Genomic DNA, 22,163 nt, shown 5'->3' with positions numbered 1-22,163 from the left:
GGAAACTCAAAATTAGATGTGAAAGAAATTTGTAACAGGTTATCAGTGGAGATGACAAAACTCCAAAATTATGAAGTATGTAACTTGACTAGTGGAGATGCCAAAATTACAAAATTATGAAGTACACGTAACTTGACTATGTAATCTATGTATTAGTGGAGATGGCAAAATTACAAAGTACCTACGTAACTTGACTAGTGGAGATGACAAAACTACAAAAATATGAAGAAAATAATTAATTCATTACCTCTGCAATTTGGTCATTAGTGGAGATGACAAACTGGTCACTTGGTCGTCTGCAATCATAACTTTGTTCTGAAGAGAAGAGTGGAGTCTGTTCCATTGAGACAAAAGTGGACTAGGTGACAAGGGAAAGTTGACTGAAAAGACATAATTGTCATGCAAATTATCGAGGATAAATTTCCTTGCCGGGCTCGGATTCCTTCTCTCTTCGATTTCGGGACGATAAGACCATAGCAGTTACAGTTCCCTCTGTCAAACCTCTTTAAAAAAAAAAAGAAGAAGAAGATAATCCATAAATGCTACTGTTCGCTGAATAGAGAAGCATTTGGATTTGGGAAGCAAAAAATGATCTCTTTTCATGTGAGAAAACCTATTGATCTGTCAGTAGGTATCTACACATTGACATACTTATAAAAGTATAAGTATAGGTACCCATTTGTAAGCGTAAATACAGATACCTACTTACATGGAAATAAAGTCCCCATCTACCTACCTGATTTTTACTTTCTATTACTACCTACAGTATAGCGAGCTATACTAGTAATGAAAGTATTGCAATCGGTCCAAATTTTTTTTCTTCTTCTGAATTTTTCGAGCCAAATGACGGTCAACCTCTAACCTTACGCCAGTACCTACATGATTACCTACTTATATTTTTATACCCCCGCATTTTCTCTAATTTAACAGGACCAATTTCAAGGATGAGGAATTGGGGACTTAGGGACATACTCACTGAATAGCCCGCACGAGTATTTGCCAAACCAAGAGCTGCTGCTTCCATTCCCTCCTGCTATTGGAGTAGCGAATGCCAACAGCCAGGTTCCTTTGGGCTGAAACGAAAATGTTGGTCAAATTCTGGCTAGGTACTTATTAGGTACATACATCCGAGATCTCTGAACCTACCTATACCTTCCTAGGGAGCTTTTATTCCTGTCTTCCTTCTCTCTTCGATTTCGGGACGATAAGACCATAGCAGTTACAGTTCCCTCTGTCAAACCTCTTAAAAAAAAAGAAAATGTTGGTCAAATTCTGGGTAGGTACTTATTAGGTACATACATCCGAGATCTCTGAACCTACCTATACCTTCCTAGGGAGCTTTTATTGCAGTGCCTATGTGTGGTCTCTGGTCTAATAGCTAATAGGTATAACATATTATTATGTGTACTACAAAACAGATTATTAGATTGTAATTTACACATGATTTAAAGTAGGGGAAGTGGAATGAAAAACACGCGTCGGGTTCGCATCGCACCCACGTCGGAATGAAAAACAGACCTTTAAATTTGCATCCTGTACCCGATTCCTGGAAGTATGGTTACCTATACATTACAAGCTACCCAAGCCGTATTTTAGGATTTTGACAGCACCATACGTTTCAAAATGGTCTCCAAAACAGGGATTTCTGTTTAATTTACCAAAGAGTAACCTAAACAAGCTTCTTTGAGAACGCACCGAGAATGTCCCGAAAAGTTCGGTTATATTCGTTGAACGAGTTCGTTTAAAGAACGTTGAAGAACGAACGATTTTCATTCCAACTTAGTTACTCCAAAGAGAAAAAAATTGATTACATTACTTTTTTCCTATAGGATAAGGAAAGTGAAAATAGCTGATCCATAGAGGGAATCTTACCAAACTGGCAGGACTGGGCAAACAGATTGTTGGAGGTCAGCGTGTTAGAGGACGGGGGCAAAATGAAGCTCCCTGGAAACATGAAGGTGGAGGAGCTAAGTTGTGACGTCACGGAATACGACGAGTTACTGGAGGTGTTGGTGGAGATGCCATGACTCCGGGGCGCTCTCTCGTGTTGAACCGCTAATATGGGAAACAAGCGACATGGAGATTGTACTATCAATGGTTAAGAGTCAAATGATGTAGGAATGTCAAAAGACCTGTCTTATTTGGACCTGCCTTAGTGGCGTAGTGGTCAATACGCTCTCCTGATAAACAGGAGGGCGTGGGTTCAATCCCAGCCGAGGTATGGAATTTCATCCTCATTTATTTGAGAATTTGACCACATAATATTGGAGCTCTAAGGGTTAGGTGGTAGAGAAAGCCTCCGGCGTTAACGTCGCCTAGTGGTTACCTTCCACTCAAGAGTGTGAGTGAAAGTACATTTCATTGGGAAATTTTTCACTAAAGTAAACCAGTTGGTAATTCGAGTTACTAATCAGTTCCTTTTCCTTTTCAGTAGCTCCGTGTGTAGACGGGCTAAGGCAATTCCAAATCAGGATTACTCGTACATACAGTTATGATTAGAAAGTTACCAGAACCTATCTATTTTACAGAGGTACAATGTAAAAATCATAGTAAAATAATAACAATACCGAGAAGTGCCCGAAATAACGAGGGGTTCAAGCCCCTCATTAAAAGAGGGGATGAATTAGAAGAGGGGAAGGGGGGGTTTTGTAGGTGGTGTAGTATGAATGAAATTACTGAGCAAATATTATGAGTCCCTTATGAAAACAGAGAGGCTCCCTGAGCAAACAAAACTAATTGATGGGAACTTGCCCAGTGTTTCTGACACTTGTCGAGGGCACTACACTTAATCACTAATACTCCTATGTGGTGACAAAGTATCCAGAGTTTAGAGTCGAGGACGTAAACTTTGTTAAGTGCGATCGCCCCCCGTTCCTTTTATCGGCACCTTGTTGACAAGACACCTTTACACCCTTCATGATATCAAGACCTTTGCTTGTACCTATGTATGTTAAGATTGTTCCCTCCCTAATATTACATCGCTGTTCAAAATTTGAAATGTTAAATTTAATTTGAAGATGCGAAGAGCATCAAAATGTTACAGCACCTAAATCTAAAAAAATCTCTATAGATCTAGAATAAGAAAAATATGGTTCGACCGCCTTGTCCCCATTATTTTGAGAACAATTGTGATATAATTTGAAAATAAATTTCAAAATAATAAGAAAATATGTGTTGGGACCGCACCATAAGAATTGAAATAATAAAAACAAAAAAAATAGTAATAATTTTCTCAATAACAAATAATACCTACTTAATTTAAAGCTGTGGCCACACACAGTCAACGCTGTCGATCGACAAGGTGAATCTATTATGTTGTCAAGGCAGTGTGGACGGTTTCAGTCGACAACTCGACATGAATCGACGGCCATCGACTATGTGTGGACAGCTTTAGACGACGGGGGCGGAATTTCGGTCACTTACCATCTCGATTCATCTTGACCTGCAGACACTTGCTGAAGCGACATGCCTGGCACTGGTTTCGTCTGGTGACATCCACAATACAATGGCCGCGTTCCTTACACACGTACTCCAGATTCCTAACAAAAACAAATTGGCAAATTAAACCCCACAATCTGGACAGTCGATTGCTGCATTTGCTGCCATCTTTTTCCGACCTCGCTCAACCTGGGTGAATTTAATGTGGGGAGACAGTAGCTTGTCGCCGAATAGAAGGTAAAATCTTTGAAGAGCAACAGTAATTAGTACTTACAAATATTATTTTACAAAGGTAATTTTAGGTAAATATTTTATGTATCTTTGTAGTCTAATTCTAATATACTCTTAGCTTTGTAGTACTCAAGTCCTAGAACAGGGACGTAGAGGACGGCCATACAAGTTGAGATCAACTCATGGCTCATGGGAACCAAAAATTTACGTCGTTACGTCGCGTCGTAAATATTTATTAAAGGTAGCTAAGGTAGCTCGCCAAAGGTTTCTTAATCATCTGAGTAGCTCACGACCCAGAAAATGTTGTAAACCCCTGTCCTAGAATGTATCCCTTGAACCTTACCTGCGTATCGATCGCTTGAAGAATCCTCGGCACCCGTCACAACTTGGAACTCCATAGTGTTTACCTGAAGCCTTATCTCCACACACCTTACAAAGCACATCCATGCTGGTGATTCCTGTCCAAACAAAAACCGGGAAGAAACTACTCTGAGAAGAAAACTAGGGTACCAGAAGCCCAATCGAGTGACTGGGTTCAGGAACTATAATATTTAACTCTGTATAACAAACCATGCTAATGAATAGAAGAGTCCTTAATGAAGCCTTGACCATAGTACTAACCCTGGCAGAAAATCAAGAAATTGATCTGAGTATTTTTTCTGCCATGGTCGATGGTGTCGGCGAGGGTCAAGGGTCCATGCTCCATGGTCTGTGGTCGCCTTTGTGCTGATAATATTTAACTCTGTATAACAAACCATGCTAATGAATAGAAGAGTCCTTAATGAAGCCTTGACCATAGTACTAACCCTGGCAGAATAAAGAAATTGATCTGAGTATTTTTTCTGCCATGGTCGATGGTCTCGGCGAGGGGCAAGGGTCCATGCTCCATGGTTTATGGTCGCCTTAGTGCCAGCGCACCAAGACAATCAAGCAGACATTGGAGACTACATACTCACATACTACCCCGCCGTCAAAACCTTCGCCCTAAACATACCCTAAATCCTTGGAAAGTCAAAAGCTATGGAAAACAGACATAAATATTAATTATGGCCACAACATAAGTATAGAGGAAAAACTCACTCACTCCATGGTAAAATAATGACAAGGGTCATTCAAAAAGTCCGTCGGGCTATCGGCTATAGTTACGTGATATCCCAGCAGTCAGCAATCAATGTAAACATAAGTAAACAAGAGAACAATATGGACAAACTCTTCTGTGTGATGGGGGACTTTGTGGGAAGATCGGGCCATCGGCTATAGTTACGTGATATCCCAGCAGTCAGTAATCAATGTAAACATAAGTAAACAAGAGAACAATATGGACAAACTCCTCTGTGTGATGGGGGACTTTGTGGGAAGAGTGACATTAGGTAAGTTTTTGTTGTAGCGGCGACATTGGTAAGTTAGATCACACAGACAGATTGAAGAAAAGTAAAGCCAGCGCAGCGGCAACAGCACGCTGAATGCAACAGATCCCCTTGGAAAGTCAAAAGCTATGGAAAACAGACATAAATATTAATTATGGCCACAACATAAGTATAGAGGAAAAACTCACTCACTCCATGACTCCATGGTAAAATAATGACAAGGGTCATTCAAAAAGTCCGTCGGGCCATCGGCTATAGTTACGTGATATCCCAGCAGTCAGTAATCAATGTAAACATAAGTAAACAAGAGAACAATATGGACAAACTCTTCTGTGTGATAGGGGACTTTGTGGGAAGTCGGCTATAGTTACGTGATATCCCAGCAGTCAGTAATCAATGTAAACATAAGTAAACAAGAGAACAATATGGACAAACTCTTCTGTGTGGTGGGGGACTTTGTGGGAAGAGTGGGAAGAGTGACATTAGGTAAGTTAGATCACACAGTCAGATTGAAGAAAAGTAAAGCCAGCGCAGCGGCAACAGCACGTTGAATGCAACACTTCCGCATGGATCACTGAAGTTAAGCAACGTTGCCTTGGTTAGTATCCGGATGGGTGACCATCTGGGCAATCGCGTGCTGCTGGCTTTTTCCGGCCCTACTCAGCCTTGGTGAGGTTAATGTGAGGAGGCTGCTGCTTGTCGCCGAATGGAGGGTAAAACCACCGTCACTAAATGCTTTAGCAGCTATACAGTGACCTTAAACCTCTATGAAACAAGACCTAAGGAAACTGCCTGTGGTACTGAAGAGGGAATCATAAATGTTCTGAACCCTTTGCTTCTAACTTCTAACCTCTGGTGCCCGGCAAAGGTTTTTCCAGACCACTTGTTCACTTTCCCATGATTACGCGGGCTGACTTCTCTATTTTGGGTCATCAATTATTTAAATTGGAAAGGTTAAAAGAACACCTGTTTTTATGTTATGACGAAATTTGATCTTTTTCACCAAGCTGAAAATAAAATGTGGAGTCAAGTGTCTATAAAGAAGTTACTGAGTATTTGGACTATCTGATGGAGATTCAAAAGCTTTTTTCTCCCCCCTCCTTAGAAGAAATTAGAGTTAAAGCTACAGGTTATCCAAAACTGTGCATGTGCAATCTAATGTACGATCTGATCTGATCACGAGAAAAAGTCGCAGCTTGTGTACTAGAGGCTTGAGAAAATGCCAAAATTCTGCTAAATCACAAGGTTAAATCACCTTTAGAAGAAATTAGAGTTAAAGCTACACGTTATCACCTGATCATACGATTAGATTTTATGATAAATCGTTCGTGACAAAATTGTGCATGTGCAATCTAATGTACGATCTGATCTGATCATGAGAAAAAGTCGCAGCTTGTGTACTAGAGGCTTGGGAAAGTGCCAAAATTCTGCTAAATCACAAGGAAATTGTGCGTGTGCAATCTAATGTACGATCTGATCTGATCATGAGAAAAAGTCGCAGCTTGTGTACTAGAGGCTTGAGAAAGTGCCAGAATTCTGCTAAATCACAAGATTAAATCACCTGATTGGAAAGAACATTTGGTACCTGTATGAACGACGGAATACTTTTGGCCCACTTGACGGCCAGGAACAATAGTTTGGCGGAAGACTCATAGGTTGCTTCGTTTGTCTCGGGAGATGTGACTATTGCTGATGGGGACTTCTCAAAACAGAACGGGGATCTGTTGCCTGGAAATTGAAATGACAAATTTCTTTTATTCTTGTAAAAGTGGTTTTGTTACATCCACCATACATGGTGGAGATGTCTCATTTACAATACCTACAGTTCTTTTTTTATGAAGAGGTTTGACAGAGGGAACTGTAACTGCTAAGGTCTTATCGTCCTGAAATTGAAGAGAGAAGTTGCTGATGGGGACTTCTCAAAACAGAACGGGGATCTGTTGCCTGAAAATTGAAATGACAAATTTCTTTTATTCTTGTAAAAGTGGTTTTGTTACATCCACCATAAATGGTGGAATACACCCGGGCGGGAATCGACCCAGTGACCTAGCGCTAACAAGGCAGACGCTCAGCTAACTAGGCTGGCCGAAATGACAATTTTCTTTTATTGTTGTAGAAGTGCAAAAGTGTTTTCGTGACATCCACCATAAATGGTGGAGATGTCTCAATTACAACACAGTAATTATACCTCAGTAGGTACAATTTAGGTAGAAGTGCAAAAGTGTTTTCGTGACATCCACCATAAATGGTGGAGATGTCTCAATTACAACACAGTAATTATACCTCAGTAGGTACAGTAAATTTAGTGCCTGTCCAAAATTCTTACCTGCGTTTATCTGCGCTTGAATTTCTTCCGAACTGGTCACTTGGTCGTCTGCAATCATAACTTTGTTCTGAAGAGAAGAGTGGAGTCTGTTCCATTGAGACAAAAGTGGACTAGGTGACAGGGGAAAGTTGACTGAAAAGACATAATTGTCATGTAAATTATCGAAGACAAATTTCCTTGCCGGGCTCGGACTTAAATTTGCATCCTGTACCCGATTCCTGGAAGTATGGTTACCTATACATTACAAGCTACCCAAGCCGTATTTTAGGATTTTGGCAGCACCATACGTTTCAAAATGGTCTCCAAAATAGGGATTTCTGTTTAATTTACCAAAGAGTAACCTAAACAAGCTTCTTTAAGAACGCACCGAGAACGTCCCGAAAAGCTTGGTTATATTCGTTGAACGAGTTCGTTTAAAGAACGTTGAAGAACGAACGATTTTCATTCCAACTTTTAGTTACTCCAAAGAGAAAAAATCGACCCGATTACATTACTTTTTTTTCCTATAGGGAATAAAAGAAAATTGTCATTTCGGCCAGCCTAGTTAGCTGAGCGTCTGCCTTGTTAGCGCTAGGTCACTGGGTCGATTCCCGCCCGGGGCGGATTTTATACTATTATTCGTTCAGGAACGGCTGGCTTCTGCTATCCTGTCTTCCTTCTCTCTTCGATTTCAGGACGATAAGACCTTAGCAGTTACAGTTCCCTCTGTCAAACCTCTTCATAAAAAAAGAACTGTATTGTAAATGAGACATCTCCACCATTTATGGTGGATGTAACAAAACCACTTTTACAAGAATAAAAGAAATTTGTCATTTCAATTTCCAGGCAACAGATCCCCGTTCTGTTTTGAGAAGTCCCCATCAGCAATAGTCACATCTCCCGAGACAAACGAAGCAACCTATGAGTCTTCCGCCAAACTATTGTTCCTGGCCGTCAAGTGGGCCAAAAGTATTCCGTCGTTCATACAGGTACCAAATGTTCTTTCCAATCAGCTGATTTAACCTTGTGATTTAGCAGAATTTTGGCACTTTCTCAAGCCTCTAGTACACAAGCTGCGACTTTTTCTCATGATCAGATCAGATCGTACATTAGATTGCACACGCACAATTTTGTCACGAACGATTTATCATGTTTCCCATGATTACGCGAGCTGACTTCTCTATTTTGGGTCATCAATTATTTAAATTGGAAAGGTTAAAAGAACACCTGTTTTTATGTTGTGACGGGGGAGCATATTATTTTTGACAATCAAAAGAATTGTAAATTGAACGGTAAGTAAAGTTTGAAGGTTTGAACCTGAAGAAAAAAGTTGCCCGAAAGCCTTAGAAGGCGAGCTTTTTAATTTCGAGGAGTGGTGTTATTTATGAAAATTGTAGCTATGTATGTAGCTGGTAGGGACATCCGTATGTGTAGGTAGGTACCTACCTACTTACCTACCAAAATAGCAACCTAATATTTTCCCTAAATAGCTGAATACTACACATTACACAGGATTAGAGCATAAACGCAGTCTAAAATTGCGATAGAAAACCGATTCCTCACGCCAAGTTATGACCTTAAAATACTCAAATCGATCCCTAGACCCTGGAAGGAAGATGATTTTTTCTTTCTATCAAATCACTTGCTGTCAGGGAAAAAAAATCACAGCCTTTCTCCAGTTATCTCAATTCTTCACATCAAGGAGACATAGGAATTCTTTCTCCGGGTGTCAGCCTGGTTAGCTTGGTTGATAGCGCGTTATTATTTTTGACAATCAAAAGAATTGTGAATTGAACGGTAAGTAAAGTTTGAAGGTTTGAACCTGAAGGAAAAAGTTGCCCTTTTTTTCCATAAAATTAACCCGACTGGTTTCACTTTTTACATTGACTAGTTTTTCAATAGTTACCGGCAGAGATACCTACCTATTTAAAAACTAATAAAAGTTACCTACTTACTATAATAACTTAGGATTTTTGACATTTCCAATAATTACAAAGTTACGAAGTTACGTATGGTCTTCATTCGAGTACTTTTGGAGTTTTGTCATCTCCACTAATGACCAAATTGCAGAGGTAATGAATTAATTATTTTCTTCATAGTTTTGTAGTTTTGTCTTCTCCACTAGTCAAGTTACGTAGGCACTTTGTACTTTTGGAGTTTTGCCATCTCCACTAATACATAGATTACATAGTCAAGTTACGTGTACTTCATAATTTTGTAATTTTGTCATCTCCACTATAGTCAAGTTACATACTTCATAATTTTGGAGTTTTGTCATCTCCACTGATAACCTGTTACAAATTTCTTTCACATCTAATTTTGAGTTTCCCTAATGGTGGTAAACATTTGATCATACGTTTTAAGTCGAGGTATACATGAGGCATCGCTCAAGTTCTCGACTCTACTGAATTTCCCCCTGTATCTCGTATCAGTATTTTATCAACATAAAACATTCTGATATTTTGGATGGCGGATATTTATACATATAAAAGAACCATCAAAAACCAATTACCGATGGCATCTAAAAGTATTCAAATTCCAAAGTTTGAAAAAGAAATCATCTGTGCATAATATTTAGACAAGTATCTCGTATCAGTATTTTATCAACATAAAACATTCTGATATTTTGGATGGCGGATATTTATACATATAAAAGAACCATCAAAAACCCATTACCGATGGCATCTAAAAGTATTCAAATTCCAAAGTTTGAAAAAGAAATCATCTGTGCATAATATTTAGACAAAAAGAAAAAGAGCAAATTTGGACCCTCCTCATGTGTTATGGGTACTTAATGTGGATATTATGGGAGTGCCCTAAGTTGTGAAGTTCGAGTGTCCAGAACGAACCCACGTCTTAATCCCATCCATGTCATTATTCACTTATTCTCCTATATTTTCCAGATATTACTTATTTGTTCTCTTCCTTATTGGCTCCTACCTTGACTACTTTTCTATGGCGAACATCCTACAATGGAATATCAACGGTGTAAAAAACCACCTATTCCAAAAGCTGGGAGTTGACAGCTGCGAGAGGGCTAAGTTTGGTTCTACTTAGGCACCTATTTATAAATCTATGGTTTCACTTTAACCTACACTTTAGGCTATGGTTACATTTGATCGAATTTCTTCTGGCACTCAAATTTCTAGTCTTGTACTACGACTACTACGCGCGACTTCCATTTTTGATGATAATTTTCTTGATCAAAATGTCTATTAGCTAGCTACCAATTACCCTCTAACCCTCTTTAGTAAGAACAGGGACAGGATTGTCCTTTTTACAAACGCAATTATGCAAAGAAGAAGAAGGAGGGAAAAAGGAAGAAAAAAAAAAAAAATGGTAAAAAACAAACACATTGCAAAGTTTCTTGATGAAATAGAAAAAAGTGTGAAGGCATAAAAAATGACAATTTAATGAGGCCTTGACCAATTGGGTTTTGGAAGACCTAGTGGGGAGATTTCAACCCTTCCTTTTGTCTCAATCATATGACAAACACAAACGATCACATGATTGATCGGAAATAAAACTGCGAATCTGTGAAATCGCATGCACGGAAATTTTTGTTGCGATAGTGGGGAGATTTCAACCCTTCCTTTTGTCTCAATCATATGACAAACACAAACGATCACATGATTGATCGGAAATAAAACTGCAAATCTGTGAAATCGCATGCACGGAAATTTTGGTTGCGATTTTTTTTTAATCGAAAACAAATCGGTCAGCTTTTTTGCTATCCCAATCTCATTTTGAACTTCTAAAACGTCAGCCTTGTTAGCTTGGAGGGTAGCACACGTCTGTCTTGTAAGCGTTAGGTCACGGGTTCGATTCCCACTCCGGGTGAATTTTATACTGAACAGATGAGGTTCGTTCTCTGAACGACTGGTTTTCTCCTATCCTGTACTCTTTCTCTCTTCGCTTTCGGAACGATAAGATCTTAGCAGTTACAGTTCCTTCTATCAAAAATTTAGTTACCAGATTCGTTGAACTTCTAAAACGTCAGCCTTGTTAGCTTGGAGGGTAGCACGTCTGCCTTGTAAGCGTTAGGTCGCGGGTTCGATTCCCACTCCGGGCGAATTTTATACTGAACAGATGAGGTTCGTTCTCGGAACGACTGGTTTTCTCCTATCCTGTACTCTTTCTCTCTTCGCTTTCGGAACGATAAGACCTTAGCAGTTACAGTTCCTTCTATCAAAAATTTAGTTACCAGATTCGAAAGTAAATTTATCTAAACAGGTAAGTAATAACGTCACACTCGAGCAGTTTCTTTTTTTTTGCCATAGGCCCATGATTTTTACCTTGGTTTGTCTAATCCTAATCATTCTAGTACTTTGGGAATGCTTGGTAAATTGATATACGTACATACATAAATAGAAGGGTTGTTTTTTTTTTTTTTTTTTTTTTTTTTTTTTTCATTTCGGTCTTTTGACAGATCTGCATTTTTGTGAAATTTGTACTTAGAAGGAACTGTAATCACGGAAGTCTGCTCGTCCCGAAATCAAAGAAGGATAGGATTGGAGAAAACCAATAGTACGGAGAAGGAGAACGGAACTAATCTGTTTCGAATGAAGTTTGCTTCGGGCGGGAACCAAACTAAGCGCCTACAACACTTACAAGTGTGCTATCTTTCAGGCCAGCTAGTGGCAGATAGAAGTCATTTTGTGTAGGTATAGGTACGTACGTAACTGCTAAGAGCTTCTTGAGTATGTGATAAAAGAGAGGAGGACAGGATAGGACGAAGCCAGCCGTTCCGAGAACGAACTTATCTATAATACCTACATACTTATAGGACCAAACTACAGAGATAAATCATGCAAAAAAACCTCTACGACCTTTACCAAAAAAGTCATGCTTAAAAAAAATAAAATAAAACAAGGTTAAAAAATGTTATTATTATAGGTAGGTAGGTATTTATTTTTTTGGTAGGTACCTATTTGTTCAGAAGTCACGTCAATGGAAAATTGCTACAAAAATTAGCTGTCACAAATGAGCAGTGACCAGTGTATTACATAGCTAGGTATAGGGTTAGGTTAAAAGTCTGTGTACCTAATAAATCAGATTACATACCGACATATAGCCTCAAATATTTCGCTTACCTCGTAACATGAGATTCACGTCCCAGAAGCACCTGGCACAAAATTCTTCCTGGAGACAGCACAGGACCCTAAGGAACTGGTCGAAAGCAGAGACGTGTGAAAAGTGACTCGGAGATAAGAAAGCAAAGGGGCGGGGTAACCCCCCTGTTCTGAGTTCTCATTGGTCGACGGGAACAATGTTGGGTAACACCCCTCTCGGAAAACTTTCGAGTTTTTCTTTTAAGCTCGGGCGGCTGAGGGGTCCGTTATTTGGGAGCCCTGTCTCTATTTCGAGTTTTTGTGAGTTTTTTTGCAAGATTTTTTGCATAGTGACTTTTTAAGGGCTATTCTTTGCCCTAGTTGTGTAATTTCATAAGAAATCCAGCACAGGATCCTAAGGAACTGGTCGAAAGCAGAGACGTGTGAAAAGTGACTCGGAGATAAGAAAGCAAAGGGGTGGGGGCATGACATGGATAACCCCCCCGTTCTGAGTTCTCATTGGTCGACGGGAACAATGTTGGGTAACACCCCTCTCGGAAAACTTTCGAGTTTTTCTTTTCCGTTCGGGCGGCTGAGGGGTCCGTTATTTGGAAGCTCTATTTCGACTTTTTTCCCCATAATGATAACGTACCGATCATAGTAGTGAGATTTTGCACTTCCTGATAACATGACGGATAACCAAAACACATTACCTATGTACCTACACAAAAGCTGAAAATAAATACATTTATATTGGGTACCGATTAATTATAATCGTTACCAAAAATGCAATCTCTTGAATCATTAGCTTCTTGCAACTCTAAACAGTACCTATGATACTTTTCAAAGTAGTTTTTTTAGGCCGTAAAATAGGTGTACCTACCTTAAAAGTAGCTTTGAAGTCCTAGACCCCCTTATTTACTTTGGATTTCGACAATCTTTAGAACATCAGGAACACGTGACAGGTACCTACCTAACAGTCCTCTAAAACTTTCTAGTCGTATTTATAAGGTTAGATATCAGACGTTCTTCGTAAAGGGAACAATGTTGGGTAACACCCCTCTCGGAAAACTTTCGAGTTTTTCTTTTCCGTTCGGGCGGCTGAGGGGTCCGTTATTTGGAAGCCGTGTCTCTATTTCGACTTTTTTCCCCATAATGATAACGTGCCTATCATAGTACCTAGTGAGATTTTGCACTTCCTGATAACATGACGGATAACCAAAACACATTACCTATGTACCTACACAAAAGCTGAAAATAAATACATTTATATTAGGTACCGATTAATTATAATCGTTACCAAAAATGCAATCTCTTAAATCATTAGCTCTTGCAACTCTAAACAGTATGATACTTTTCAAAGTAGTTTTTTTAGGCCGTAAAATAGGTGTACCTTAAAAGTAGCTTTGAAGTCCTAGACCCCCTTATTTCCTTTGGGTTTCGACAATCTTTTAGAACATCAGGAACACGTGATAGGTACCTACCTAACAGTCCTCTAAAACTTTCTAGTCGTATTTATAAGGTTAGATATCAGACGTTCTCCGTAAGTAGGTACCTACCTAACAGTCCTCTAAAACTTTCTAGTCGTATTTATAAGGTTAGATATCAGACGTTCTTCGTAAGTTATTAAGGTTGGTTTACATGGTACCTATAGGTACCTACCTAACAGTCCTCTAAAACTTTCTAGTCGTATTTATAAGGTTAGATATCAGACGTTCTTCGTAAGTTATTAAGGTTGGATTACATGGTACCTATAGGTAGTGAACATCAATTTGTTACTTTGAATGACATTATTTTTACTTTACCTAGGTAATGATTTTCAAAAGCCGCCACATCGGAAAAATCAAACAGCAAACATGTCAATTTCACAGTTGTAGAAAAAAGTTCTTATCTTTCTCCTCTCTCTCTTTGGAAAGCTATACAAAAAGTTAAACGTTGAATACGCCAAGAGAGCTAACTAAACATTGAAATGTAGCTTTTAGTGCAAAATATCTAAGTGACAAAACCAAAAGGCGAGCATAGAGATGTGTTGTGTAAACACATTAACTGAGATCTGTGAGTGTTTGAACAATCAGCACCAGATTAGCTTTCACAGAAAGCTTTATTGAAAGAAATCGTTTTTCTATGACACACTTCACAGAGTTTCTAAATGCTGAAAGCCTTAGAAGGCGAGCTTTTTAATTTCGAGGAGTGGTGTTATTTATGAAAATTGTAGCTATGTATGTAGCTGGTAGGGACATCCTTATGTGTAGTTAGGTAGGTACCTACCTACTTACCTACCAAAATAGCAACCTAATATTTTCCCTAAATAGCTGAATACTAGGCATTAACTGAGATCTGTGAGTGTTTGAACAATCAGCACCAGATTAGCTTTCACAGAAAGCTTTATTGAAAGAAATCGTTTTTCTATGAAACACTTCACATACAGAGTTTCTAAATGCTGAAAGCCTTATAAGGCGAGCTTTTTAATTTCGAGGAGTGGTGTTATTTATGAAAATTGTAGCTATGTATGCCATGTAGCTGGTAGGGACATCCGTATGTGTAGGTAGGTAGGTACCTACCTACCTACCTACTTACCTACCAAAATAGCAACCTAATATTTTCCCTAAATAGCTGAATACTACACATTACACAGGATTAGAGCATAAACGCAGTCTAAAATTGCGATAGAAAACCGATTCCTCACGCCAAGTTATGATTTTTTCTTTGAATGAAGATGATTTTTTCTTTCTATCAAGTCACTTGCTGTCAGGGGGAAAAAAATTACAGCCTTTCTCCAGTTATCTCAATTCTTCACACCAAAGAGACATAGGAATTCTTTCTCCGGGTGTCAGCTAGTTAGCTTGGTTGGTTGCGCGTCTGCCTTGTAAGACCGATTCCTCACGCCAAGTTATGATTTTTTCTTTGAATGAAGATGATTTTTTCTTTCTATCAAGTCACTTGCTGTCAGGGGGAAAAATCACAGCCTTTCTCCAGTTATCTCAATTCTTCACACCAAGGAGACATAGGAATTCTTTCTCCGGGTGTCAGCCTAGTTAGCTTGGTTGGTTGCGCGTCTGCCTTGTAAGCTCTAGGCCGGAGTTCGATTCCCGCCCGGGCGGATTTAATCCTGAACGGATAGTGTTCGTTCTTTCTCGGAGTGGCTGGCTTTCTCCTATCTATTTTACAAAGGTAATTTTAGGTAAATATCTTATGTATCTTTGTAGTTTAATATACTCTTAGCTTTGTAGTGCTCAGGTCCTAGAACAGGGACGTAGAGGACGGCCATACAAGTTGAGATCAACTCATGGCTCATGGGAACCAAAAATTTACGTCCTTACGTCGCGTCGTAAATATTTAGTAAAGGTAGCTCGGCAAGGGTTTCTTAATCATCTGAGTAGCTCACGACCCAGCAAATGTTGTAAACCCCTGTCCTAGAATGTATCCCTTGAACCTTACCTGCGTATCGATCGCTTGAAGAATCCTCGGCACCCGTCACAACTTGGAACTCCATAGTGTTTACCTGAAGCCTTATCTCCACACACCTTACAAAGCACATCCATGCTGGTGATTCCTGTCCAAACAAAAACCGGGAAGAAACTACTCTGAGAAGAAAACTAGGGTACCAGAAGCCCAATCGAGTGACTGGGTTCAGGAACTATAATATTTAACTCTGTATAACAAACCATGCTAATGAATAGAAGAGTCCTTAATGAAGCCTTGACCATAGTACTAACCCTGGCAGAATAAAGAAATTGATCTGAGTATTTTTTCTGCCATGGTCGATGGTCTCGGCGAGGGTCAAGGGTCCATGCTCCATGTTTTGTGGTCGCCTTTGTGCTAGCGCACCAAGACAATCAAGCAGACATTGGAGACTACATACTCACATACTACCCCGCCGTCAAAACCTTCGCCCTAAACATACCCTAAATCCTTGGAAAGTCAAAAGCTATGGAAAACAGACATAAATATTAATTATGGCCACAACATAAGTATAGAGGAAAAACTCACTCACTCCATGGTAAAATAATGACAAGGGTCATTCAAAAAGTCCGTCGGGCCATCGGCTATAGTTACGTGATATCCCAGCAGTCAGTAATCAATGTAAACATAAGTAAACAAGAGAACAATATGGACAAACTCTTCTGTGTGATAGGGGACTTTGTGGGAAGTGTGACATTAGGTAAGTTGTTGTTGTAGCGGCGACATTAGGTAAGTTAGATCACACAGTCAGATTGAAGAAAAATAAAGCCAGCGCAGGGGCAACAGCACGTTGAATGCAACACTTCCGCATGGATCACTGAAGTTAAGCAACGTTGCCTTGGTTAGTATCCGGATAGGTGACCATCTGGGCAATCGCGTGCTGCTGGCTTTTCCCGGCCCTACTCAGTCTCGGTGAGGTTAATGTGAGGAGGCTGCTGCTTGTCGCCGAATGGAGGGTAAAACCACCGTCACTAAATGCTTTAGCAGCTATACAGTGACCTTAAACCTCTATGAAACAAGACCTAAGGAAACTGCCTGTGGTACTGAAGAGGGAATCATAAATGTTCTGAACCCTTTGCTTCTAACTTCTAACCTCTGGTGCCCGGCAAAGGTTTTTCCAGACCACTTGTTCACTTTCCCATGATTACGCGAGCTGACTTCTCTATTTTGGGTCATCAATTATTTAAATTGGAAAGGTTAAAAGAACACCTGTTTTTATGTTATGATGGGGGAACATATTATTTTGGACAATCAAAAGAATTGTAAATTGAACGGTAAGTAAAGTTTGAAGGTTTGAACCTGAAGGAAAAAGTTGCCCTTTTTTTCCATAAAATTAACCCGGCTGGTATCACTTTTTACATTGACTAGTTTTTCAATAGGTACCGGCAGAGATACCTATTTAAAAACTAATAAAAGTTACCTACTTGCTATAATAACTTGGGATTTTTGACATTTCCAATAATTACAAAGTTACGAGGTTACGTATATGGTCTTCATTCGAGTACCTACTTTTGGAGTTTTGTCATCTCCACTAATGACCAAATTGCAGAGGCAATGAATTAATTATTTTCTTCATAGTTTTGTAGTTTTGTCATCTTCACTAGTCAAGTTACGTAGGTACTTTGTAATTTTGCCATCTCCACTAATACATAGATTACATAGTCAAGTTACGTGTACTTCATAATTTTGTCATCTCCCCTAGTCAAGTTACGTACTTCATAATTTTGTAATTTTGTCATCTCCCCTAGTCAAGTTACGTAGGTACTTCATAATTTTGGAGTTTTGTCATCTCCACTGATAACCTGTTACAAATTTCTTTCCCATCTAATTTTGAATTTCCCTAATGGTGGTAAACATTTGATCATACGTTTTAGGTCGAGGTATACATGAGGCATCGCTCAAGTTCTCGACTCTACTGAATCTCAATAACAAATAATACCTACTTAATTTAAAGCTGTGGCCACACACAGTCAATGCTGTCGATCGACAAGGTGAATCTATTATGTTGTCAAGGCAGTGTGGACGGTTTCAGTCGACATGAAACGACGGTCATCGACTATGTGTGGACAGCTTTAGACGACGGGGGCGGAATTTGGGTCACTTACCATCTCGATTCATCTTGACCTGCAGACACTTGCTGAAGCGACATGCCTGGCACTGATTTCGTCTGGTGACATCCACAATACAATGGCCGCGTTCCTTACACACATACTCCAGATTCCTAACAAAAACAAATTGGCAACTTACAACCCCACAATCCGGACAGTCGAGTGCTGCCATCTTTTTCCGACCTCGCTCAACCTGGATGAATTTAATGTGGGGTGACAGTAGCTTGTCGCCGAATAGAAGGTCAAATCTTCGAGGAGCAACAGTAATTAACCAACACTAAATAACCTGCCTCGGTGGTGTAGTGGTCAAGGCGCTCGACTTGCGGATATTTATACATATAAAAGAACCATCAAAAACCCATTACCGATGGCATCTAAAAGTATTCAAATTCCAAAGTTTGAAAAAGAAAATCATCTGTGCATAATATTTAGACAAAAAAAGAGAAAATTTGGACCCTCCTCATGTGTTATGGGTAGGTACTTAATGTGGATATTATGGGAGTGCCCTAAGTTGTGAAGTTCGAGTGGTAATAGCTAAAAGTTGTTCCAAAAGCTGGGAGTTGACAGCTGCGAGAGGGCTAAGTTTGGTTCTACTTAGGCACCTATTTATAAATCTATGGTATCACTTTAACTTGTACCTACACCTACACTTTAGGCTATGGAAATGGATACATTTGATCGAATTTCATCTGGCAATCAAATTTCTAGTCTTGTACTACGCGCGACTTCAATTTTTGATGATAATTTTCTTGATCAAAATGACTAGATATTAGCTACCAATTACCCTCTAACCCTCTTTATGTAAGAACAGGGACAGGACTGTCCTTTTACAAACGCAATTACGCAAAGAAGAAGAAGAAGAAGAAGAAGAAGAAGAAGGAGGAGGAGGGAAAAAGAAGAAACAAAAATGGTAAAAAAATGAATTTACAATCAAACGAATATCTAGAATTTCTTGCTTACATTTCTTCATACAATAGAAACTTTTTTACTGACTTTATCCTAACTTCTCTAGGCTATAAAAGAAAGCTGATTTTTTTTCTCCCAGAATATTTTTTTTTAAAAAAATCCGAAAATTTCTTTGTAGTTCTCAACTTTATGTTTATAAAGTTTTTTTAGTGCTAATAATGTTCAGGCAACACAGGGTTAGTAAAGTTATTGATTTAAATTTCACCTATTGCACTGACAAGACAACCTATGACAACATCCAAATTGAATCAATATTCTGGCTTTTCTCTCAACAATCCTCAATTTAATCTTTTCTTTAGGAGAAAATCGATTCCCGAAGGAACACAAACTTTTGTTCGTTTCACCCCATTAGACTGACTGTCAAATCAAAAAATCTTAATCTTAATTTCCAGACAACATCCAAATTGAATCAATATTCTGGCTTTTCTCTCAACAATCCTCAATTTAATCTTTTCTTTAGGAGAAAATCGATTCCCGAAAGGGACACAAACTTTTGTTCGTTTCACCCCATTAGGCTGACTGTCAAATCAAAAAATCTTAATCTTAATTTCCAAAATACCTATATGTTTTGCACGTTCATAAAAAACGTTTCTCTTTAATGCTAAAGTACACACACAGTGGTTTCGAACCCGTGACCCCTGGCTATCGAGACCACTACCACTGACTGGGGGGACAGCGTACACCGAAATAAACAAATAAATGGTACATTGATATTTACAGTAGACTAAAATGAAAAGTATAAGTAAGAGCTAGAACATAGTTCACTTGTTATTGGAGATTGTGAAATTCTCAAGGTGTGTCCACACATAGTCGACGCCGAACTGAAACCGTACACACTGCCTCGACAACATAGATTTACCTCTTCACCTCGTCGATCGACGATGTCGACTACGTGTGGACACAGCTTTAAAAGCACCTAGTGTGGGGATAGCAACTGCCCCCCCCCCCAAATACGGCCCTGCCCATAACTCATAAAGGTGTGTCCACACATAGTCGACCGGCCGTCGATCGACGAGATGAATCTATGTTGTCAAGGCAGTGTGGACGCTTCCGTAGACATTGATGGATGGCCGGTCGACCATGTGTGGACACACCTTAACAAATCATAGAAAGCTCAAGTTTGGAATATGAAATGAGAACACAGTGTCTATAAATATTAACAAAACACTAGAATGTTGCAATTTTTTATTAGTTCATGAATTAAATCGCACGAATTTACAATCAAACGATTATCTAGAATTTCTTGCTTACATTTCTTCATAAAATATGTAGAAACTCTTTTACTGACTTTATCCTAACTTCTCTAGGACATAATTATGCTATAAAAGAAAGCGGATTTTTTTTTCTCCCAGAATATTTTTTTAAAAAGAAATCCGAAAATGTCTTTGTAGTTCTCAACTTTATGTTTATAAAGTTTTTTTAGTGCTAATAATGTTCAGGCAAACACAGGGTTAGTAAAGTTATTGATTTAAATTTCACCTATTGCACTGACAAGACAACCTATGACAACATCCAAATTGAATCAATATTCTGGCTTTTCTCTCAACAATCCTCAATTTAATCTTTTCTTTAGGAGAAAATCGATTCCCCGAAGGAACACAAACTTTGTTCGTTAGCCCATTAGGCTGACTGGTCAAATCAAAAATCTTAACTTAATTTCCATAAATACCTACATGTTTTTGGACGTTCATAACAAAGCGTTCTTCCTAGTTAATAGCTAATAGGTACACACAACAGGGCAGTCGAAACCCGTGACATGGCTTATCGAGAACCAAGACCACTGACTGACGCGTACAACCGAAGAAACATTAAATGGTACATGATATTGTACAGTAGACTACAATATGTAAAAAGTACCTAATAAGAACTAGCACATAGTGATCACTTGAGTATTAGATATTATTGAATCTCAAGCATCTCAGATCCATACATAGTTACTATTGTCGACCAGAAACCGTTACAATGGCTCAGTAGCGGTTTCTCTGTAGGTTCAATGGTTCATTGAACCCCCAAGGAAAAAATCAAAAGAACGAAATTTAATAGTATTATATATACCCTTATTAAGTTAAAAATGTTCCCAGACAATGTACCAAGTTACTTCCAAAGAAAAATCTGGTGTGAACATCACACGACTTTCTATTACATTAAGTCGGACAGTTCTAAAAGTTTCACCATTCGATTCGGTGTGAAAAATCCCATGGGATCAACTATTCACTTGCCTATTTGGTAACGGTTCACAAATAAAAGGGAAATTTGTTGACACAGGGGAGTATCGAACCCGCAACTTCTCAACTGTAAGTCAGAGAGTGCTAAAAGTAGCACCATTCGATTCCGCGTGAAAAATCATATGGGATTAACTATTCACTTGCTTATTTGGTAACGGTTCACGAATAAAAGGGAAATTTGTTGACACAGGGAAGTATCGAACCCGCAACTTCTCAACCGTACGTCAGACAGTACTAAAAGTAGCACCATTCGATTCGGCGTGAAAAATCACATTGATTAGAATATTCACATCCGAATGACCAAATGTTTTCGATGTCTCTTACCGTTTTTACGAAACAAGTGTTAAGCAACAATGTCTTTGGTTAATATCAGGATGGGTGACTATCCGATTTTTACCAAATTGTTACAGTCGCGTCCTTGGACCATACTGGGATAGCATACCAAATTTCATCGCTTTACGACAAACCGTTCTTGAGATATTTTGTTCACAACCTTTTCAACATTTTCCACGAAATGAGGGTTAAGCAACAATTGTATCTGTTTGTTCAATTACATAATTCGTTTGTCTGTCTTTTTTACATAATATTTCTCAAACTTTTCCAAGTTCGATAGAATTTGGTAAAATTCTAAGGATGCTCAAAAGTAAACCATGTTTTTCAAGCTCACATGGGGGCATTTATGTCCGAGGTTTGTAACAGTTCGCTGAAGTACAAGTAACATGGGGGATGTTAAACACAACATGAAGGTTACCACCTTCAAGAAGAAGGGAAATGTACGCCTTAAAATAATCTTTTTAGTCCTTTTTGGGCTTCCCCCATGAGAACGGGACATATCGGTACTTGATCATATGCTGTGAACACAAGACAAGAGAAAGGTTGTTCAAGTATTTAATCATTAAGAGAGAGAAGATTTTGCATTTTGTCTCTACGTCTAGTTTGTAAATTTGTACCAAACTGAAGGTATTTCGCCTATTAGATTTTAGGCCCGATTTAGGGCCTCGTGAAGGTCC

The 22,163-nt window shown here is 38.9% G+C and overlaps 1 protein-coding gene across 1 annotated transcript; it reads right to left on the bottom strand.

Annotated features, from left to right (window-relative positions):
* Nucleotides 1-247: 247 nt before the first annotated feature.
* On the bottom strand, nucleotides 248-18,134 carry LOC113471507 (ecdysone-induced protein 78C-like; the record flags this gene model as incomplete). Its single annotated transcript, XM_026830715.1, has 7 exons — nucleotides 17,960-18,134; nucleotides 15,831-15,945; nucleotides 12,435-12,502; nucleotides 4,013-4,127; nucleotides 3,424-3,539; nucleotides 1,873-2,055; nucleotides 248-380 (listed from the first exon to the last, which is right to left on the bottom strand). Coding segments are annotated over exons 1-7 (905 nt in total), but the record flags the coding sequence as incomplete, so codon positions are not given.
* Nucleotides 18,135-22,163: the final 4,029 nt, after the last annotated feature.

Source organism: Diaphorina citri, unplaced genomic scaffold (assembly GCF_000475195.1).
Source record: "Diaphorina citri unplaced genomic scaffold, Diaci psyllid genome assembly version 1.1 scaffold2540, whole genome shotgun sequence".
Taxonomy (NCBI): Eukaryota; Metazoa; Arthropoda; class Insecta; order Hemiptera; family Psyllidae; genus Diaphorina; species Diaphorina citri.
Note: the sequence above shows the minus strand (reverse complement) of the source record. Positions and strands in the feature narration are given on the sequence as shown.